At 38.6% G+C, this 22,463-nt stretch overlaps 1 protein-coding gene across 1 annotated transcript in view; it reads left to right on the top strand.

Moving 5' to 3' along the window:
• Positions 1 to 22,463, top strand: part of LOC139738472 (uncharacterized) — a 161,618-nt gene that overhangs the window by 92,960 nt on the left and 46,195 nt on the right. Inside the window, exons 12-17 of the mRNA XM_071649099.1 lie at positions 7,180 to 7,331; positions 9,882 to 9,989; positions 10,919 to 10,988; positions 11,849 to 12,030; positions 12,900 to 12,954; positions 22,296 to 22,399. Coding sequence (XP_071505200.1) covers positions 7,180 to 7,331; positions 9,882 to 9,989; positions 10,919 to 10,988; positions 11,849 to 12,030; positions 12,900 to 12,954; positions 22,296 to 22,399 — 671 coding nt within the window. The remainder of the gene's footprint in view (positions 1 to 7,179; positions 7,332 to 9,881; positions 9,990 to 10,918; positions 10,989 to 11,848; positions 12,031 to 12,899; positions 12,955 to 22,295; positions 22,400 to 22,463) is intronic.

Below are 22,463 nucleotides of genomic sequence, written 5' to 3'. Positions count from 1 at the left end.
AATTATAGAGGTTTCATCTAAATCGGACACAGAACGAGAAAACTCTTCAAGTCTCAGTTTAAAAAATGACACATCATCTTGTGCCCGAGAGTAATGCGTACACATGCAATTCAAGGAACCCAAGCCCGGGATAAAAAAATAACACAAATGCTAATTCCACAACTCCCTAAATTGTATGTCTAATTTGGATGAAATTTCTACCATATTGTTTGTCTGGTTTTCCTCTATTGAAGTCACGTTGAACATTTTGTTGAATGCACAGAAACTCTGTCTCTCTTTCAATAAATGCAATGCATTTGAACACATCACATCTGTCGCGTCTCCATGTATGTCAATATTTCTTCCTCTGTTAGAGAACAAACAGATATGTACAAGAAGGCAAACCACCTTAACTTCAGTACAAACGAAACGTAAATAAAAACTTTAATACTTGCTGACAATCTGTAATACTATTCATTCTTTTCTATTATTGGTAAACATTTGAAGTACAATTATGGTGCAAACACCTTGCATAAGCCTCACATAATTTGATTTTGCTATCAATTATCATATAAATTGTTCATGCTTCAATGCACAACGGCTGTATCCATTGATTTCTGATTAAACAAAAAAAAAAAAAAAGGATGCTGAAACTTCTAATTTCAATGTGCGGATATGACTCTTGTGTCATGATCTGATGAACCAATTCTTGTGTTTATAAATGTGAGTGCTACTTATACATTTTACAGTCTCACTGCAAACAATGCTGCCAGTTCTTTGTATTTGTTATCGTAAAATGCAAAGCAGATAGTGAAAATGCTTAAAGCAAATTGAGATACAAATTAAAATGAAATTTCAAGCAAAGTTTGAAGGACCAATTTGCATGTTCATGTGTGTGTGTATAAGTGCATAATTAGAATTCAAAACACAAAGCTATAATGTAATTGAACTTGTATCTGACAATTGTTTGCAAGTTGTTTGGTGGCAAAAAGGTGCATGAAGCAAGTTGAAAGAAGCAAAATGGCAATGTTTATCAGTTTCCACACTATCACCCATCATTAAGTATGTGATACCATCACTTACAGGAATCAGTTGCTGAATCAGATGCAGAAAGTTGCATGTGCCACAGAAGTTCAAAGCCTGTAAAGGATAGGCACTCTGTATTTTGCAGGCACATTTACATGGTAACTTTAATACATGTATGTCCGGATGTTGGACACAATCAAATGAGATCAACCTTTCATTTTCCTTGTAATGGACATTTGCGAAATTCAACCTGTGAGTGTTAGCATTGCCCATATTCATTGTGGAACCAAAGCTGTCCCCTACCCCCACAGTACCCTTGTGCAATATCATATTAACATCCTATACCCATAATTCCTCATTTGCATACATACATTTGTACAGTACAGCAGCAGCAGGATTTATATATTCGAAGGAAGGGAGGGTATGAAAAAGATGAGCTCATTACCATTTGATGATAAAATGTGATATTGCAACCAATTTCTTGTGCAAGTGTAACCTGTGTGTGAAAAAATAATTCTACAGAGCATTTAGATGTAGCTCATGACTTTGTATTGATTGATAATACATCTGAGTAACCACGTATTGGTAAATTAAATATCTCCTATGGAACACATACATGTAAGTTTCTTCCTTGCGTTGTTTCAAAGACATCCTACAAAAACACAAATTTTCTCCAAACTACTCCTTAGTCACATATTGTCTTCATTTCAAACACAGTTACAATTCAATGTTTCCTTGTTACTAGTGACAGTCACTTTTTTTTCTCTCTCTTCTCTGTCGTCATATGTTTCATGCCGTAAAACACTTTGTTTGCTCTTCAATCTCTCTATCTTTCTACTCACCTTTCCAAACAAACAAACAAACAAACGAACGGCAAACACTTTCCAACGCTCCCACAGCTTTTCCAGTCGTCACCAACATCCGTACCCCTCTCCCGACAGCTTACGTTTCAGATCCCAGCATGGATGTCGAAAAGCTCTGCCTCTGCTCGCCTCTCCAAGTTTTCCAAAAAGCATTTTAATCGTAGGAACAGCTTGCGCTCCTCCACCGAGATTTGGTATTGTCAGGTGGGACGGTAAATGCTCTCTTAACGTTTGACGTTGCAACCATTTTGTTTTCTGCTTGCTTCTACAAGCTTGTACTTGCCCCACCTGCAGGTCACAAAGTTTAAAATGGCTGATTTTATTCACTCTTTGATTTTCCTTCAACTTTTATTTGCCAGAATCGAGCACAAGATTAAGAAAAATGCAGTTTGTGTGACGCTCGTACATATTTCTTTCTTCTTTTTTTTTTAGCAGATACATTCCAAGACTGAGCCTTAAGTTGCAATTGAAAGGAGATAGATATCAACCCTGAGTAGTTGAATTACCAACGTTAAAGTGCGCTCTGTATTTAAGAGCATACTGTATATGCCGAATATTTCATGAGGTTTTTATTTTCGCAATTTTCGCGAGTCAGCTGCAATTTGCGAAATTAAAGACACACAAAAATATTGACTCTGATCCTGATATGAATGGGATGTACGCATACCGTACACATTTCTCCGTTCACTGAAGGACTCCACGGTCGCGAATTTAACCACTCGTGAAATCGTCGGGAAGTCTCTATTTGCGAAAATTTAGACTCACGAAATATATGGCGTATACAATATACTATAAAGCAGAAATTTTTTGTGTGCATGAAACTTTTGCAAATTTCACGAGGAGTCAAGATTCGCGAAAGTAAAATGCACGCAAAAGGTATTGTCTGCACGATACATTGAACACCAATGGCAAATTCATCAAGTTTCATGCTGTGAAAAAAAGGCCTTCAGCTCCAATTTACGAAAGTTTCATGCCGCGACTATTTCTGGTTCTACAGTAGTCATTGCAGTTCTTCTTTATTCTCAGAATTTTTTAAGTAGCAAAGTGGGAGAGAGCATCAACAATAGAGCTCTTTTTTTTAACAACCAGATCTGAGGCGATAATGAATAGACAACCTCCATCTTCATACTCTAAAATCACAGTATGATGGATACCATACATACACATGCATATATAAGGTTTTTATGATATATTTGTAATCATGCAATTTTGACGAAGCCAACAGGAGGATGACATAAATGTCGTAAGATGAAAGATACATTGTTAATTTCTGTGATAGAAACCACGTTTCATAATAGATTAAGAAATACTTGTTGCACATTCAGCAAAAATGTGTCCACTTTGAATATGAGTTTGAATTGGTGCACATTTCATACTGCATTTACACGTTTAATGTTTTTGCAAAATATGTTTCACTTCATAATTGCTAATTTGTGGAAGGATCATCACAGCATTATGATTTTCAGTCAATGTGCATCTTAGTATATCACATTGCAATATTCATGAGCAATTTCATGCATCCAGAAAGTTTCAAGATGATGCCATTGAATAGCTTCATTTTATAGTCATTGGTTACTCCCTGAGGTAATGTTTGGCAGCAGGAAATTGGCAGAGTGTATGTTTGTTTGTTTGTTTGTCTGTTTTCATAGCTAGAGCAAAGGTATGGATTTTTGACAAAACAGAATCGATGTAACACAGGATGGATTCTCTTCTCTGTTACATTGTATTAAAGCATTCTTTTTCTTGTAGGAGTTGAGCAAGATACAATTACAGCTGAGTGCATTTCTTGCAATGTTAAACCTAAGATTGATTATGACAACAACCTTTTCTTTGGGGTCATCCCACGAGACCAACACCCATGAGTCATACTGCCCATGAGTTTGACATTGAAAAAGTCCATGAGTCATACAGCCCATGAGTTCGACACTAGGTAAAAACAGCCCACGAGGTTGGCATTTACAACACAGGGCGTAACGTGTCGGTCTCGTGGGCCTTGTTTGCTTAGTGTCAAACTAATGAGTAGTATGACTTGGGGGCTGTGTGACTCGTGGATGTCAAACTCATAACGTGCACCCCTCTTTTTCTTTTCTTTTCCCACAAGGAGGGAAGACACGATTTCCTCAACTGTTTCTGTATGTTTTCATTCCTTGTTGTTTTGCTCTGCATCATTGTAGGCCTATCATGTAGCACATCTTTCCATAGTTTACTGTTCTCATGATCTTTTTTTTTTTCTTTGTCTCTACTTCTGCAATTTGAGCTCATTTTCGATGAAGGTAACCACAGCGTATTGTCTCAGTTATTGAATTATATTTTTGTGACATTTTTCATTGTTGAAGATGATATCATCAAGAAACAGATTGCTGTTTGCTCCTACATTTCTTTCCTTTCTGCTGGTAAAATTCTCAGATTGTAGGTATATAGTCGTGGTGGTAAAGCTGCATTTATTTTGTTCCTTGGTTCATTTGCTCAAGACCCTACTCTGAATAAGTGTATGACCATCTTTAAACAGCTTCTTAAAGCTTTATCCTTTCATTTTCTATGTAGATACCATTTCCCATCCTCTTTTTTAAAATCAGAGGTACTTTATTACAAATTCATTCAGATTTTTATGTAGATATTTTCCCCTGATGAGGAAATAATGCCAACCTATTCACTTTGCTGATTACTACTTGACTACATTATTGTAGTTTGAACTCAGTCTGCATTAGCGCTAGCTGTTGCTATGTCAGACAAGCCTTGGGAATCTTTCTGATCATCAAGAACAGAATTGCTGTTATATAAAGGTATGCCTAAAATTTGGATATGATGGTGAGTCTACAGTAGCGAGCTTTAGATCCGCGCCGCAAACACTGCAGACAAGGTTATCAGGCAAAACAATGGTGTTCTGCACATGAGCGGGACAGTTACTTCCATTGTCCGACTCAGGAGGAGGCATCGTCCTTGCAGATCTAAAACTCGCTAGAACCCCCCCCCCCCCCCCCCCCCAACATCAGTGAGTTTTAAGGCAAGTAAAACTCAAATGTGACACATTAAAGGGATTGTATAGTATTGGTTGAGATGAGAGTTGGGCTTTTAACTTTTTGTGAGATACCAAGAAACCACTTATGAAATAGTACAGAGCATGCTGTTTTAAGAAGAATTCAAAGTTTATTTTATGAAAATCCGTTTTGGAATCACTGATACATCCAGAAACAAAGTAAAACAAAGCGATCCTAATAAAAGGTGGGTCTTGCTTTTTATTAGGAATGTTCTTGTTTGGATATCTCCGCCATTTTAAAACCGATTTTCATCAAATAAATGTTGAATCCCTCTTGGAATAACATGCTCTTTCATATTTCATCAGAGGTTTCTCATTATCTCACCAAAAACTATTGGAAACCTGAAGTTACAATGTAGGTCTCGACCAAAACTATACGCTCCCTTTAAGAGTTATCAATTTCTAACAAGCTCATAGCAAGAGTATTTCTTTTTGGAGAAAAAAAGAAGAAGAAAGAATTCAATAGCACCTTTGTCACAAATCAAAACATTTTAAAGAGATCTTAGCAAGAAAAGTCATGGTGTCTTGAATTAGCGTTGCCATCGCAAGATGCCTCCACATGTTACCACCAAATGTATTTACCTGAACACCACACTGATTTGCTCAAACACCAAATCACTTTGCTTTACACAGACACTGTTTTCAAAAGGATATTACAAACTGATACTGATAACTGATATTGGCTGCTTGTTTTTGCCACAAGTTTCCATGTTTATTCATTTTTTCTCTTTTTTTCCTTTCTTCATTTTTTTTTTCATTTTTTTTTTTTTTTTTGGGGGGGGGGTGTGTAAATTTAGTGTGCTGCTTTGATTTCAAGAGAACTTTCATATATAGTGAGATAAATGTCAAGAAAATGTGCCTAATCATCAAACCATGGAAGACAATGTTTTCTTCAAAAATCCTGCTCACCTGCCCAGCAACAAAGTAAATTCACCCGCACACATCAATCAAGCATTGATCACCTGTTATTCTTCTTAAAGTTGGATCGTCGCAAATGCAATATCACTATGCCACAAACATTATTTCAACCTGTCCATAGAGGCAACGACAGTGCCACCACATAATGTGTTTTTTCTTCAGAATTCTCACAGAATTGTTCGAACTTTCAACCATGTTTACACTTCACTCTACCTATCACTTTCTTCTGCATATCCCAGACTCACGCAAGCCTTACATTCCACACCTGTTTTCCCCCTGCTTATCCCAGTTACCTTCAGTAATTTCTTGATGTGCATTAAATCAGTAGTACTATGCTTTTTTTATAATGCAGTGTTAAAAGATTCTGTGTATTTTTGTATATCACAATTAATGAAGCAAATACACACATACACACACACACACACACACATACACACACACACATACACACACACATACAACTGGCAACTAACCAGCTACTTAGTTTAGCCATTATAACTGATTGTTCTGTATCCTTTCTTATTACATTACTATGGGTATAAATGGGTAATTAAATCTAAATTGTATTAAACTGGTGTCAGAGTTGCTACAGTCAATGACGGAACAGGCAAACGTAATTCCTAGAGGAAATTTTATCCTCTCAGAATAAGTATTAAGATAAGAAGGTTATTTAATTTTCTTGTTCTTTTTGTTTTCACTGAGTATGGTATGATCATGACCGTTTTATTTAATGTTATTTTATCTATTTATTTGTAATAATTTCTTTGCTTTTCAATTTGTCTTTCAAAGGCCCAAAGACAATATGAATGTACATAATCGGATGATTGTGGATGGATTTAGGCTTTGGCTAGGCTAATATTTGGTAGCAAAAAAAAAAAAAAAAAGAGGCATAAATGAATGTGATTCATGTACTTTAAAGAGAAATTGTAACATGTTGTATGAAAGTTGTAACAGCTCAGTGAAAACTCATTAAGGGACTCTAATATATGAAAGTTTACACCATTATGATGATTATTCTAAAATTGTTATAGTGCATAATAACCGAGTCCTTTCCCATGCATGTTACAGCCACAATACCATCGTTACAAACAAAGATTCAATTCAGATAAACAAAGTGTATTAGCATGTTTAGATGAATTATAGTGTGGTTAACAAGTAAAACTTTAAACATATTTTTAAAAACATCAACCTATTGATACCTGTTGTCTAAGGTTGGGCAGAGAAAAATTGTTATAGAGTCTTATGATGATGAAGAGAGGCCGGTATATTTGAGGATGATGGGATGGGAGGAGGTGTGATTCCTTCCAGAGTTCCTCCTTGAATTCTCATTTTGGCCCCAAATGTCCCTCTCCGCAGAACCTCTACGCCTTCCTGTGTCACCCAAACAACATCAGCCACCTGGACTTGTCGGACTCCGAGTGCTCCCTCAACCAGATCTTCGAGTGCCTCTTCCGGGGATGCTCCTCCAACATCACACATCTCAACCTCTCGGGGACCTTCGCTCACAGGTGGGCTATCATCATCATCTTCATCATCATTATCATCATCATCAGCATCATCATTACTTGTTGTTATTACTTCCATTAGTGTCATCATTGTCTGTTTGCCTTCATTGCTCCTAAAGACTCGGTAGCACTGGGGTACTAGAGTAGAATGGAAAGGCTGGTGCGGCTCGTATATATTTGAGGACCCTCTGTAATAAATTGTGTACAGTTTTATCATTGATCGCAGTGTAAGTACACACACAGCCGAAGATTACTGATGAGCGTATGCTTCGATGCACATACTGGTTGACTAGTGCTAGTTGTGGTTTTCGGATGTACCCGGTGGACTGCGAATGAATCAAGCCACCCGTGAAACCCCATGCTACCGGGTCTTATACAATCTTCCTTGTGTGTCCTCCCCCCCCCCAATCTTTCTTGCTTTCATCTTCATTTCATCCATTTGAGTGCCTTTGCAGGAGTAGCCCCTCAGCCATTTCTCATCTCAAGCTCTCGAAGACCCCCTCAAACAGGTGGGTTATTCTCACCGTCATTGTAACCAACGTTATCATCATCTTTATGTCATCTTATTTGTCATCACTTATATCATCATCATTCTGATTATCTTTTGTCATCTAATATGTCACCACTATCATAACTGTATGATCATCTTCACTTCGTCTTATTTGTCATCACTATCATTGTCTAATCATCTTTGTCATTTATTGTCACCACTATCATCTTATCTTTTTTCATCTATATGTAGTTTGTCATCACTATCATCATTGTCTTATCAGTTTCACATCATCTTATTTGTCATTGCTATCATCATCATCTGATCATCATTTGTCCTCTTATCTGTCATCACTATCATTGTCTGATCATTTTTATCATTTCATTGTCATCACTATCATCTTATTTGTCATCCCTATCATCATCTGATCATCTCTACCATCTTCCTTTCAACATTACCCTCATTATTCTCATCTTCATGTCATATATTTGTACCGTCATCATGATCATCTTTGATTAGATTTCTGTCAATCATTTCAGTCATTATCATCATTATCATCATCTCTATTTTCATTGTTTTCTGTAATATGTTTATCATTGTCCATTAATCTTTATCATCACCATCATCAACATCAACATCACAGATTTTAAGTCACTGTTATTTTCATTTTCAGGGAAATCATCATCTTTTGTCATGATAACTCACATCCTCTTCCACAATATCCCTGCCATCATCAGCTTCATCACCATCACATTATCCTTGTCATCAAAGCTCCATCACTTTCTTCCACTGCTTGCACTCGTCATGTTTAAAAACCTTTAATTTTCTACCTGCTTTTTATCATTATTTTTCATCCCTGATGTAACTGCCTTGTGGTAGCTTTATTGCCTTTATCTTTGTAATCACTTTAGTTTCACTTTCTCCAGTCTAAGTGTTTCTATTTTTAGGTATCATTTTCTATCATAATGATGCTTACAACATGCTTTTAAGAAAAATATCAAAGGATTTCTTTTTTCTTCAGACTCTGAGCAATATTTTTAGACACTCCATACAGTTGCTGCTCAAGATCACTCGCACTGTGCATTATTACACTTGAAATTCAATTGTACTGCACAGAGTTCTGATCATTATTCTGAAAGGTATGATTTAATAATCACCTTTTGACCCCTGTGCACCGACCACAAAGACACCATGTACAGGCTACGAAACTCTGCATACCGAGTACGAAAGCAGACTGCTTCCTTCGCCAGCCACCCGCCTGATCTGGCCTACTTGCGATCACCGTGGTGGCTGGATCACAAACACTTGTACCCTTTTCCAGAGCGGACTGAGCCCAATCACCCCAGCAGGTCACTGCAGACACCCTGTCTGTGTTCCCTCTCACCTCTGAGCCGCCAGTCCCATACAGTTCACATGTCACTGTACAATCTCTGACAAGAATGATTTCAACAATATTATATACATTTGTACATATCTGTATGTATATGTTTGTATGTATGTATACATGGACATTCCTGTGTGTTTGTCTATGTGTGTGTGTGTGTGTATCTTTTTATCTGTTCATATGTACATTGTAACTTTATGATTAGAAGTACAGATCTTGCTTGATCAATTGAATAATGATATACATGTATGAGTTTTTATTTCACTTTATGCTTCTGGACTTTGTGTAATGTTTTCTTTGCATGTACTGTATCTATTGCCATCAAGCACCATTAATGAGCCTGATCAAGTTGATCAAGTATCACTGAGTAATTCATTGTTTGACAAGACTTTTATGTACAATGTATATGTAATTCCAGGTCTTCGTAAAACTATTTAAAAAAATTAATCTGTATAATTTTTTTTTTGTTTTTTGCCTGTACAAATTAAGGTGATCAAGCAGTATTAGTGAGTGGAATACTATCATCTCTTATTTGTTTGTGCATATTTGTTTCTTTGTGAATATGACTTTAATATTATCAAACAAAGTAAGAATAAAAAGTACAGATGTGCATGCCTACATGCACATACCAATGTCAGCATCTGAAGATTCTCTGGTGTCTGTCCTTTTAATTTTGCAGTAAACCACTCCCTGCTGCTCCACGGCAAGTCAAGAATTTCTTCACTTCCACAGTCAACCTGAAGTGCCTCAATGTGTCCAGGAACAAGATCTCACCGCCTGTCATCAAGTAAGTACAATCAAGCGTGGCCATTAAAGGCAGGTTCTCCAGCGTTTCACGTCATCACATACATGTACATCACATATTAACCCGTTGAATACTGAATTCTGAGATCCCCATAGACGTAATACAGAGGCCATCAGGATTTCGTAGGTAACGGGTTAAATGTCATCAAGTTTAATAGTATATACATAAACATTATCTGGCACCCATCTAGTGTTTTGTGCATTTTATCTTTGTCTTTTTTTTTTGGCAGGGAAGGGACTTACAGTTTAAAGTCTCAATAATGTCATGTGCGTCCTGTTGTTCTCCACTGCAGTTGCTGGCAGAACGTTGAACTCATTCCATGTGGTACACTTTCTGTCCTTGCTTGCTGGCCAATGGATTATGTCTTATGAGTAATTCTATGAGTAAAAGTTGGTCTTCCTTTGGGACTGTTAAAGATATTTACCTGATGCTGATCAGCTTTTGTTTGCATAATCCTTTGCAATTTAGAATTAACGGTAAAGAGTTTAGATGGCAAATACCAGTTTAGAGATTTGAGGGGAAAATTGATCTGTTTTGGTGAGAATAAAGATTCTCTTTTGAAGGGTTAATGACGTCTTGCAGGACTGTTTAGTTTGATCTTGTTGATTGTCATGCATTGTCAATATGGTGATTATGGTGAGGAGCTTGTATCAGGGCAGTTACTCCCCCCCCCCCCCCCCCCCCTTCCCGGCTAAATACTAGTTAGTGAAAAGGTTAGAGTAAAGATTAGGATTAGGATAAGAGTTAGGTTTAGGGACTATAGTTTGGGTTAGGGTTAGGATATGGTTCAGGATTCGGATTGGGGTTAGGGTCAGGGGAAGAGTCTGGGGTAATTGCCCAGGGGGTACAATGTAATTGCCCAAGACCCGAGGAGCTGCATGTCGTCATTTGTTTCTTGTCTTTTGCTGCAGAGAAATGCTGGAGAGCATCGGCTTCAACAGGAATCTGACGGACGTGGAGATTGACCTGAGTAGCAATGAGGTGAGATGTGGTCAGCTCTGACCCTCAGACCCCAAACCTCCGTACACTGATACATGCTTTATGGAGTACCAAAGTGTGATGTCATAACCATTCATGGTCACCATGGGAACTGGTTCTAAACAACCTCACCTGGCCAGAGTGCCTATGCATGCACCCGGTTCCAACTCAAACGATAACAGAAGACTTCGACATCACCACTATATTGCCCTTCTAGTCAAGCCTTATCGTGCAAGAAATTATATTTGTTTTGTTACAGTTCTGCAACACCTCATTGGGATCAAATGCATAACTTTGATATTTCAGTGAAAACAAGATATCACACCTATCAGGTCTCAGAGCAGTTATGTTGCAGAAATTTCATTTCATTTTATTTATTATGGATTTCCACAAATTGTACTTTTGTGACATACATGTACAATGTACTGTACATCTACAGATCATACAATAGTAACAGTAGTGATAAAAATCCCATGTATACAAAATGACATTAACATGATAAGTTTCATGTACAGGAAACATTGAAATGAGTCTATAAAGTATGTCATATTCATGTTTTGATTTAAAATGATATGTGGAGGATCTACAGAAAAGCAGATACTTGTGGGGGTAGGTCCCCATAGAAGAAGTCATCACACACACATGGTGAACATCTTGTCATGGAATTAACACATCGTCATTTCACTGTATCTTACGTTAGAAAAAAGAAATTGTGCTTGATTGATTACTCAAGATGTTTGTTGTGTCAAAACTATTATGATTACATTTGTGTGTGTGTGTGTGTATGTGTGTCTGTAATCAGTACTGAATTACTTCCTTCATCTTTTTAAATGCTCATTGTTTTATTTTTTTGGCATTTTCAGTTGGGCCAGGAGGGCGCTAATGCCATCAGCGGCTGCATCCCGATGCTGAGCAACATCAACAAGCTGGATCTCCATGACAACGGCTTCAACGATGCCATGGTAACACTGGTAGCGTGGATCGGGCAGAACAAGTCCATCCAGTGGCTGAACCTTGGACACAACATGTCAAATGTCAACAAGAAGTGAGTGGTGGAGGAAGTGACTCCATTGTGGCCATTGAGTTACGATACATTTTGAATATGTTTCAATTGCTTCATTTTTCATAAACTATAAGAAATGCCATTATATCTAAGCCTTGTCAAATTGGGGTTGATGTAAATATCTTCATGAATCTCTGAAATGGTAATGAATGAATTGTGATTGCATCGCTTTTTCTCAAACGTAATCTTCCAGGAGGTTGGATTTTTTTTAATCACACATTTAATTTTGCCAGGAACATGCATGTCTGATAATGTTATTTTCAAGCTGTAAATCTCCTCTTCAAGGGTCTGACCTACACTGAAAATACTGGCATACAATGTACAATATTTTGCCTCTACATATTACAAATATAAAGATACCCCTTGGTACATTTAAACACACATGTATGATTATGTGCATATATGCTTGTATGTACGGTTGTACATTATTATGGATATACAAAACTAGTGTTTAAATTTTCAGAGAATTTTTACGCAATATCCCATAATGCACATAGTCTGTAGGCTGTTGATGAGGTTCCAATGACGTCACCAAGACATGCATAGGGGCAAAAACTGCATATGGGGGCCCCCATACTCACGGGCAAGCGCATAAGCGTTACATCCCACATCCCATGATGGGCAGGCGGGTATCCGGTGCACGTATCGCGTGCTATAGCTATGCGCTAAATTCTCGCATGATTTGTTTTTGCCCCTCCGGCAACGTATCATTTGATGTCACGGAACCTCATCTATACATCATGCATTTCTCCGTAGGTGATGGAACCTTTTTGTTGTTGTTGATGTGGTTTTTTTTTCACCCAATGAGGGAGATTGTTCTCACGTAAACTCTTTCACTTTCCCATCCACAGAGACAAAGAGAAGGTGGTGAACGCCATGGAGGATATGATCCAGAATCCAGACTTGGTGAGGACGTCTCTTTAATCTCTGATTCGATATCTTCTGATTTGATTTCTTCCTCGCATATCGTTGCAATCACAGGCAAGACGTTGGGGATTCTGTGGATTGTGTTCTTGAACTTTGAAGTCTTGACATTCTAATGTGCCAGTGTAGATTCTACATATTTTTGTCATCCATTCTTGTATCATTTGGGAGTTGTGCTATTTTGTGTGACATTTGTAGTTTACTGTATACGCCATATATTTCGCGAGTCTAAATTTTCGCGAATCAAGAATTCCAGACGATTTCGCGAGTGTTTATATTCGCGATCGTGGAGTCGTGTACTGAACGGAGAAATGTACACACGTACGTCACATCAACATCGGGATCAGAGTCAATATTTTCGTGTGTTTTTAATTTCGTGAATTGCACCTGACTCGCGAAATTCACGAAAATAAAGACCTCGCGAAATATTCGGCATATACAGTATGCTTGAAATGGTTGTTTTGTCTGTTTGGCCAAGAGACCAAATTCATTCTGAAGTTTTCCTTTAAGGCGTGACAGATTTAATATAGCGAGCGTTCGGCCGCGTGGGGAATGCTCGCGTTCCTCCTTTTGTTAGGGGACGCCCCTATTCCTCCTGCGTGCAGAATGGGGGGTTTAATCCCTCTATTCATCAGCCTAATGAGGGCGTTCCTTGGACGCAACAGAACGGGCTTGCTCACAAGTCGCATTCATGGCGTTTCTCTCCGCTTTAGGAACGCAAGGATTATCCCAACCACGTGCTTTCCGCGCACGGCTTCACCTTTGAAAAGAACAATTTGCGCCGGCAAGTGCTCAATTCACGGTGGACGCCAGAATTCCACATCGTTCTTGCAAGTTAAAATAAATCGCGTGGCAAAAACGAGTGAGAGAAATCGCGCACTTCAGACAGTTAAACGATTGCGACTCCACATGCTCGCATACGCTACGGAGTAACATTGCACGAGTTCGCAAAATTCTCACGACTCGCAGTTTCCAAGCGTCATGAACAGGATTGGTATTCCAAAAGTTTTGCCAAAGTTTTGCGATTATTCACAAGCAATAATTCACAAGCGAGAAGTTGCATTCTGGTTTACTTTTCGATGACATTAGTCAAGGCTCGACACTTACGGGGCCACCAAAAACGCGCGTCGGGCCACCGAAATTTCAGAAATGAAGATTTTGGTACGATCGGGCCACCAAAAAAGTCGGATGTTTGCCTTTACTTTCGAAAATGAACAGCGGTAACAATCGGCTCCGTAAGATGCTAAAATAGATGTCAGATGTTTACTCTTAATTTTGGAAATGAATAACGGTAATATTCGACTCCGTATGATACTAAAATAAATGTCGGATGTTTGCTTATACTTTGGGAAATTAATAACGGTATAAGAGTCAGCTCCGTACGGTGCTTAAATTAATGTCAGATAATTGATTTTGCCTTCGGAAATGAATAAGGATAACATTCGGCTCCGGAAGATGGTGAAATAATTGTCGAATGTTTGCTTTGACGTTCAGAAATGAATAATAATGATATTCAACTCTGTATGATGATAAAATAAATTTCTGATGTTTGCTTTTATGTTCGAAAGTAAATAGCAATAACATTCAGCTCCGGAAGATGCTAAAATAAATGTCGAATGTTTCCTTTGACGTTCGGAAATGAATCAGAGTAATATTCAATTCCGTATGGTGATTAGATAAATGTCGGATATTTGCTTTACTTTCGAAAGTAAATAGCAATCACATTCGGCTCCAGAAGATGCCAGAATAAATGTCAGATAATTGCTTTTACTTTTGGAAGTGAATAGCAGTAACATTCTGCTCAATACCATGCTAAAACAAATGTCGGATTTGTTATTCCACACTGCTCGATTAATAAAAAAAAAAACTGTTACGATTCGCTAAAGTTTGTTATTATGCCGAAGGTTCGCTTTTCTTTTTTATATAAGTTTCGAAATTTCGGACGTTATATAGCTGATACGAAAACGAAGTTTCTTACCACGAATATGATAATTTCTTTACAGATAAACGACCCACCTTTTTTTCCATTTTCGGATGAATGAACCATCTGAATATTTTTTTTTCCCGGAATGATGAATATCGTGCAAAGAAGTAAACGATGTCACGTTCAGAAATAAACCCATATATTCCCGTCACAGGAAAAGATTCGGCGTTTTTAATTTTCTTTTAGCCAAATATGACATAAGTTTCGTACCATGCACGTAATTCATTCTCACATTTACGAACCTTCGGAATAATGCCACAAATGGTATTAACGAGCCCTAATACAATTTTGGATTAACACATTACATAAGGCATATCAAATTTGCGTGTTTTGCGGGTTCAGCAAAAAGAACCATCGGATTTACGAACCTTATTCTTCTTTCGGAATAATGAACATAAGGCAAAGGAAATAACGATGCCATAATAGGAATTCAAATTATTTTCTTGCCTCAAAGATTTTCCATACTTATTTTCCGAACTACTAACCCCCAATGCCAGACTAAAAATCCGAAAATTAAATAAGCTCTGCTTTCTGATGTTTTGTTAATCCCAGAAATTAAAAGGAACAAGTTGTGTTATTCGTTTTCAGAGTAACGTAATTAATTTAATATCCCGATAAATGCACCCTTAGAATCACAAAATTCGTGCGGTTTCGGATTAATGAATCGTATTTATTTTTCACATTAACGAATATCAATACGGCAGAGGGAATTTTCGAGAATATTATAGCGAATCTTATTTAACTTTCGCATTACAAGAACCTTACAGGTGCAACGAACATCAAAATATAAGAACGATGTCAAACTAAAAATTGAAACTGTATAGTTGCTTCAAGAATTTTACCTCCCGTCTATATTGCTTTTCCGATCTAAATCTAAAAATGAAATAAAACAAAACAAAACAAAACACGATGAAACGCGCTATTATTGCCGAACATAGAATACATCCCCATAGGTGGAACAAAATAACAACAGAAAAAGATGCAGAGAGAGAATGATGGGCGGGAGAATGGTCTAGGAGGTTGAAGATCTTTTGTGTGTGTGTGTATGTGTGTGGAATTGAATATTACATGTACATGTTGTGCACAGAAATCTGTCAAAGTCTGTCAAAGTGTGTCAGAGTCACGAGAAATCAAGTTTTAGTTATGCCTATAGATATAAATGTGGATTCTACAGACTCTAAAGCTACGTTTACACCATGTTCCCGGCGGCCACGTTGTATTTGCCTGAGATGCAGTGCGCTGTGGGTATACTAGTATATGCAGTTGAGACATTCTCCTGTTCCCCCCCCCCCCCACCTTCGCATTCTAAGTCTTGTTCGGATCGTTCCAGTCCTCGCCCCGGCGAACTTCTAGCTATCACACGCTGTTCTCACGGCGTCTGATCAGGCTATAGACTATCAATATTTTCCGTCCCGTCCCGCTGCGGACCGCCTCCAAGTTTTGTTAGGGTCTATTACGTGCCGTCGTGTTTCATTGCATTCATCCCATTTTATCAAGGCATACAAAATTCCTCATTAGCACCGGGACTGCCGTGGCAATTTTTTTTAACAGTTTAAGAATGTGACACGGCATCCACGGCAATCACGGCCTGTCACATTTGCCTATCTCGTCTCACAGCGTTGTTTCACGTCCGTCCCATTTTGTCCGTGATGGCCTGAAATGTGACTGCCGTGGTTGCCGTGAACATGTGTAAACGCGGCTTTTAGCTTTACATAATCCAATTCCACATCCTTTAAACCTTAAATACGAATATTTGTACGCTATTGTCAGTAGTTCACTTTCTAAAAAGCAAAAACAAACGAACAACCAAACATACGAACGAACAAGTAAACAAACAAAACCATGACAATCTCTTAAAATTCAGGTTCTGTTTCCGTTCAAGCTCACAACCTGATTCTTTCCCTAAACGAAACAATACAGCAGTCGTTCTTTATAGCGACGCACGACGGCGTTTACGCTCCTCCTCTGTCACTTCATAAGGCGAAAGCATTCTATATGAGGAGTCAAAGAAAATCATCCAATTATAAGACGGTATCTATCATCGACCAATACGGCAGCCTGATGTGAACTTCGGTGTGTTTTTGTCCGTGCCGCAAAATGAATACTAGTACGTCGGAGCGCTTTTGTGTGTCGGGTGCATCTTTAGCAAGGAGCTACAAGTTTTGTTGCTTGTAGCTCCATGGCTGTTATTGCTGCCCCAAAACAAGGGAAGCAGAAGAAAAAGGGCATACCTGCTATTAAGAAAAGCCTCTTTTAAACGAGGATGTTTCTTGCTGATATTCCCTTCCGATTGTAAAAACTAAAGAGGGTGCTTTATAAGCAATTATGAATACCTGAATTGAAAGGACCAGAGGATACCCATTCTGTAGGCGACGTAAAAAGCATAGGAAAGCCAATTGAGACAATTGGTGCTGGTCAGTCGTCTGCCGAGATCATGGTAATTGCATGTACAACAGTACTATAAACCATCAAAATTAATGTATACACACGAATGTAACATTGATACATATCTTTCTCATAATCTGTCACTTTGAAACACTGCATAAAATATGAAGTACCACTGACTTGGTTACTTAACTCAGCATGACATTAAAGCTTTCTAGTATCACATTATTGTGTTACGGGGGGGGGGGGGGCGTTTAATAAATCTGTTTGTACAGTTACGAACAACTTACGAGCGACTGGTGATCAGTTCTGATGTGCTATACTTATCAGAATTTCCATAATTCAGCACAAGAACTTATCATCAGTCACTCGTAAGTCGTTCGTATCTTTACGAACAGCTTTATGACCCCCCCCCCCCCCCTTCACTGCGTTTCAAGCAGTGGAATATAATTATATCCTAACAAAATATAATAAGATTAAGGCATTTCGTTTTCTAGTTCACGAACTTTCGGAAAAACTTTTTTATTTTGTGTGTGTGTGTGTGTTCTTGAATATTCATCAAAACGAACTTAACTGCATTCTATGTGATTAACGAAATTTTGGAATAATTAATGGCAGACAGAGATGAAAATGACCGTTACTGTTTCTTGCATATTTCTCAGTTTTTATGTTCACAACGATGTTCCTCGCTTTGTGATTACGTTTGGTCCATCCATCGCGTTTCCCGCAAGCTTGAAAAAGGAGCTAAAATTCACGCAAGGAGACGGGTTTTCTTCCACGAGAGACAAATCATTTGTAGAAGATGCACTGTCCTTCCCGCCTATCATACACTATATACGGCTAGCACTGTATGTAGGACTGAAGAAATTTTTCCTGGTGAGAGTCGGTAGACTTATCCGTTCCAAGCGCGGGTAAATTAGTAAGTCTTCTCTCAGGACATTAGGTTTTACCCAGAACTTTACGGAATCCGCATATCGTCTTGCTGACCTATAAGAAAATAAGCCCAAACATTACATTTTGCCAGTTAATAAATAGCCAGGTTAATTATTGTTGCACAAGTTGTCATTATAATACGCTTTGCAAAAAGTAGGCTTACTTTCAATCTTCACTGATGAGCTCTAAACAGCCCATTACATAACCAGGGAAGAGGGATAATTACATTCATAGTTTAAATGAGTTTTCTTAACCCGTTCCTCCCATATTATTCTCCAAGAGCCTGAAATGCTCAAAAGCGAGATTCTCTTTGCAGGTCGACTTGAGAATGGACAGGTTGGTATTCCTCCTGTGCGGAAACAGTCAAGCTGTATGCCTATTATGACAGTATCCCCTTTCCATGGTCAACTACAATACCATGTGCCATCAAACAATGAAAGTATCGATCGGGCACCAGGTATAGGTATGAATAGACATTGCGCTAATGGGCTCACAAACTCTTTTGTTGTACACAAGAATATTGTCACTGGAGGCAAGTATCTACTGAGCTGAGCCTCTATCGCTGTGTACATCTTAATTCGAGTTTTATTGCGAAAGAAGCGCATATACGCGAAGTTAGTAACGGCAATGCACAAAACACAAAAATCTTGAGAGCTTTTGAAAGAGCGGGATCCGAAACATGGACCCGTTTCTAGACACTGTACGTTTTAAATTTGATATGAAAAAACAGACCCATATTCCCCAAAGTGCATGCAAATTTGCGATTTAAATTGAAGTGCGTTGCTGTGAAGATATGCGTGTGAATTCGTATGATTCTGTCGAGATAATTTTTCAGTGCCGACTGAGTTGAAAGAGGATGTGTGATTTTCCTTCCCTAAGTCGCCATATTTTTATTTGTTTTGCTTACATTTCTACTGCCATACTCTGAAAATGAATTGTTCTCGCGCTCCGATTCGCAACATTACCGCTCTGTGATGTACGGCGCGGGCCAGTCTGAAATAAAAACAAGAAAAATTGTTAATCCGGAAACGACATCTTTCGGATTACTAACCTTCGTAAAGATAAACATCTTTCCATCGTCGAACTTATTAACTTTGGACTGAGATTTAAACCTTCGGAATAGCGAACTACAGTAACAATAATTTGCTACTATTTTTTTCATCGACATTTCGTGAAGCACGATGCGTTTCGGTAGTTTGAAACGTGTTAATGTTGCGATGTCTTTCCCCTGCTAGTGCAGACTAAGTTCAATCATGGCGAAAGTTCCGTTACGAAATAAAAAATGATTCAAGTCTTTTCAACAATAACACGCTTCGGTTTATAGTTTTTATGCGTTTAAACGCAGTTTTTAGTTTCGTACAAAAACCGCAAGTCTTTTCTGCAACGCTCTTGCGTTTTAGATACAGCGTTGCTTGTGATTTGATGGACTTGCATTTGACTATTAGAATTAGTGTTTAAACGCAATTGAGTTTAAGTTTCTTACAATTTTCTAGTGTCGGATGATTATGAAATGCAAGTCTTTTCAGCGTTCCGTGTTTGATGGACTTGCATTTGATTTTGGGGGTTGCGTTTAATTCTTAATTTTGCGTAAGAAGTAAAAAATAATGCAGGTCTTTTCAACAATAACTCACTTCCGTAGATGTTTAGAGATGCGTTTAAACGCAGTTTCTTATAATTTCGTACAAAAAGTATGTCTTTTCTGCAATGCTCTTGCGTTTAAATACAGCGTCGCGTGTGATTTGATGGACTTGCATTGGATTTTTAGAATCGCGTTGAAACGCAACTGAGTTTTAAAGAAGTTCCCTACAATTTTCAAGTTTCGTATATCAAACACAAGTCTATTCAGCGTTCCGCGTGATGACATGGACTTACAATTGCATTTGATTTTCAGAGCTGCGTTTAATTTTTAATTTTGCATACGAAAAAACAAACAAAATAATGCAAGACTTTTCAACAATAACGCACCTCCGTAGATGTTAAGAGATGCTTTTAAACGCAGTTTCTCTATAGTTTCTTACGAAAACCTCAAGTCTTCCCTGCAACGCTCTTGCGTTTGAATACAGCGTTGCGCGTGATTGATGGACTTCATTTGATTTTTAGAGTTGCGTTTCAACGCAATTGAGTTTCAGGTTCATACAACTATTTTCTAGTTTCATACTATATCAAACGCAAGCCTTTTGGCAGCAACGCACTTGCGTTTATGTGCAAAGTTGCTCGTGATTTGATACACCTGCATTTAATTTTCAGCTGCATTTAATTACATGTAGTTGCATTTGATTAATTTTCTAAAAACGGGCCCAGGTTTCTATTAACGCTTCGGAATAATTAACGTTAGAATATTCGGATAAACAGAAACACCTACACGTGTATTTCATGTTCTGATAATGATTTTCTGCTAGGACCTTTATGTGTACAAAGGTTTTGCGTTTTGAGAATAACGAGCAGAAAAGGGGGAAAGTGAACTGCTTTGGTGGGTAGCCAACTACATGTAATTCTCCAATGTAAATGAATGTATGCCCTTTCATTTCTGGCGTACAAGACAATATGGACGCATGGCGCGAACGCTACCACGCCATACACTAGGGAATTACCGATTAGAAATGCAGCCAATCAGAGCGGGAAAACAATTTATTCTTTTTTAAGAGAATGGCGATACGATTTTGAGCGAAAAATTATGTCGACTTAGACGAGGGAATAAACACGTATTTCAGCTCAGTTGGCACTAAAAAATCAGGTCGACTTTACGCGAGTTGTCGACTTATAAATGTCGACTAAGACGAAGAAATTTTCAAGGAATAACAAGACAAAAATCGGGACTTTTTTTATCGTGTCGACTTAAGCAATGTCGAGGTTTACTCTACTAAAGCTCCATAGTTTCAGCAGAGCCAGATGTGTATGTACCTCCCTGGTTTCAGGAAGGAGGTACTAGGCGAGCTCGCCTGGTACCTCCTTGGTTTCAGGTGCAGGGAGCTCTCATCAGCTAGCTCTCGCCAACTACAGCACGTGTCTCCAACAGCATGCACGTATCACACAGCACAGGGTTACTAATACATGTACTATACATAGCCCCTCTTCCCTCCCAGGCCCCATGCAATTGACACGATGTTTACGACCCATTCAGCGCGTACGCAAATTCCTTTACCCTGCGGTTTTTGCCTGGCGGCAAACCTGCTTTGAAGTTCCTGGAAATTTCCACCAGCTTGTTGCCTGGCTGGCACGGCCATGGGTGTCAAGTTTCCGTCAATCTACCTAGCTATTGTGAATGTTTTTCTTATACACTTGTCACTTCATTACACACATTTTGCTTCACCTGAGAAGCTGCTTACAAGAGTGGTCTCACGCTCATGTAAGGGGAACAAATACTATATTTCGGATACTATTTCAGATACTTCTTGATTACGCCTCTCATCGACGCAAATTAAGGTAATCACAGCGTTACTAACGCGTAATAGTGCAATGCCTTTCGTGGTTTCATTTGTTTGCTAGTTTGTCCGTTTTTTAAGCTTCCATGAAATCAACTGACTGCTGTGTAAGTGTTAAGCACAAGACAAAGGGAAGACTTAATCCGGGCGTTCCCGAACGCTGGCTACATGGAGCGATGGCTTCGTGGTCGATTGGGTGCAGTGAAGTTGACGCTATTGTGTTCGAAACAAAGGCACTAAACAAAAGACTTTTAAGCTGGCGTTCCCGGAACGCGGACGGCATGGGCGCATGCCAAGCTCGTGCCAAGGTGGCTACTTAACAGATAAGAAGGCATGCCGGACGCGGGCGAACGCTCGTGAGATAAAATCTGTCACGCCTAAGCCTGATGTAAAAGCAAGTTTTGGCATTTCATTTTGATTTTATGTTCAAATGTATCTGGAAGCATTTTGCAGTACATTATATGAGATGAATGAAAACAAAAGGTCATTGGTGTCACTACACATTTCCCATGGCAACCATTAAATCTCTTTTTTTTTTCCCCCACCATTTCCTGTTGCTGTGCTCCGCCTCCCTCCCATTGCGTGATTGGCCACTACAGCCACTGCACACACTCTTGGTTGCCAACAATCGGATGCACCACGACACACACCAGCTAATCAACGCTCTAGGAAGCAACACAACTCTACACACAATTGACTTGAGGTAAAAATCTCTGAGAGACCCCAGATGCAGCTGTGTTGATCCATGTTAATGTTTAGCATTCCCT

This window comes from Diadema antillarum, unplaced genomic scaffold, assembly GCF_040938485.1.
Source record: "Diadema antillarum isolate AM-2024a unplaced genomic scaffold, OU_Dant_1.0 seq00000744_RagTag, whole genome shotgun sequence".
Lineage (NCBI taxonomy): Eukaryota > Metazoa > Echinodermata > Echinoidea > Diadematoida > Diadematidae > Diadema > Diadema antillarum.
Note: the sequence above shows the minus strand (reverse complement) of the source record. Positions and strands in the feature narration are given on the sequence as shown.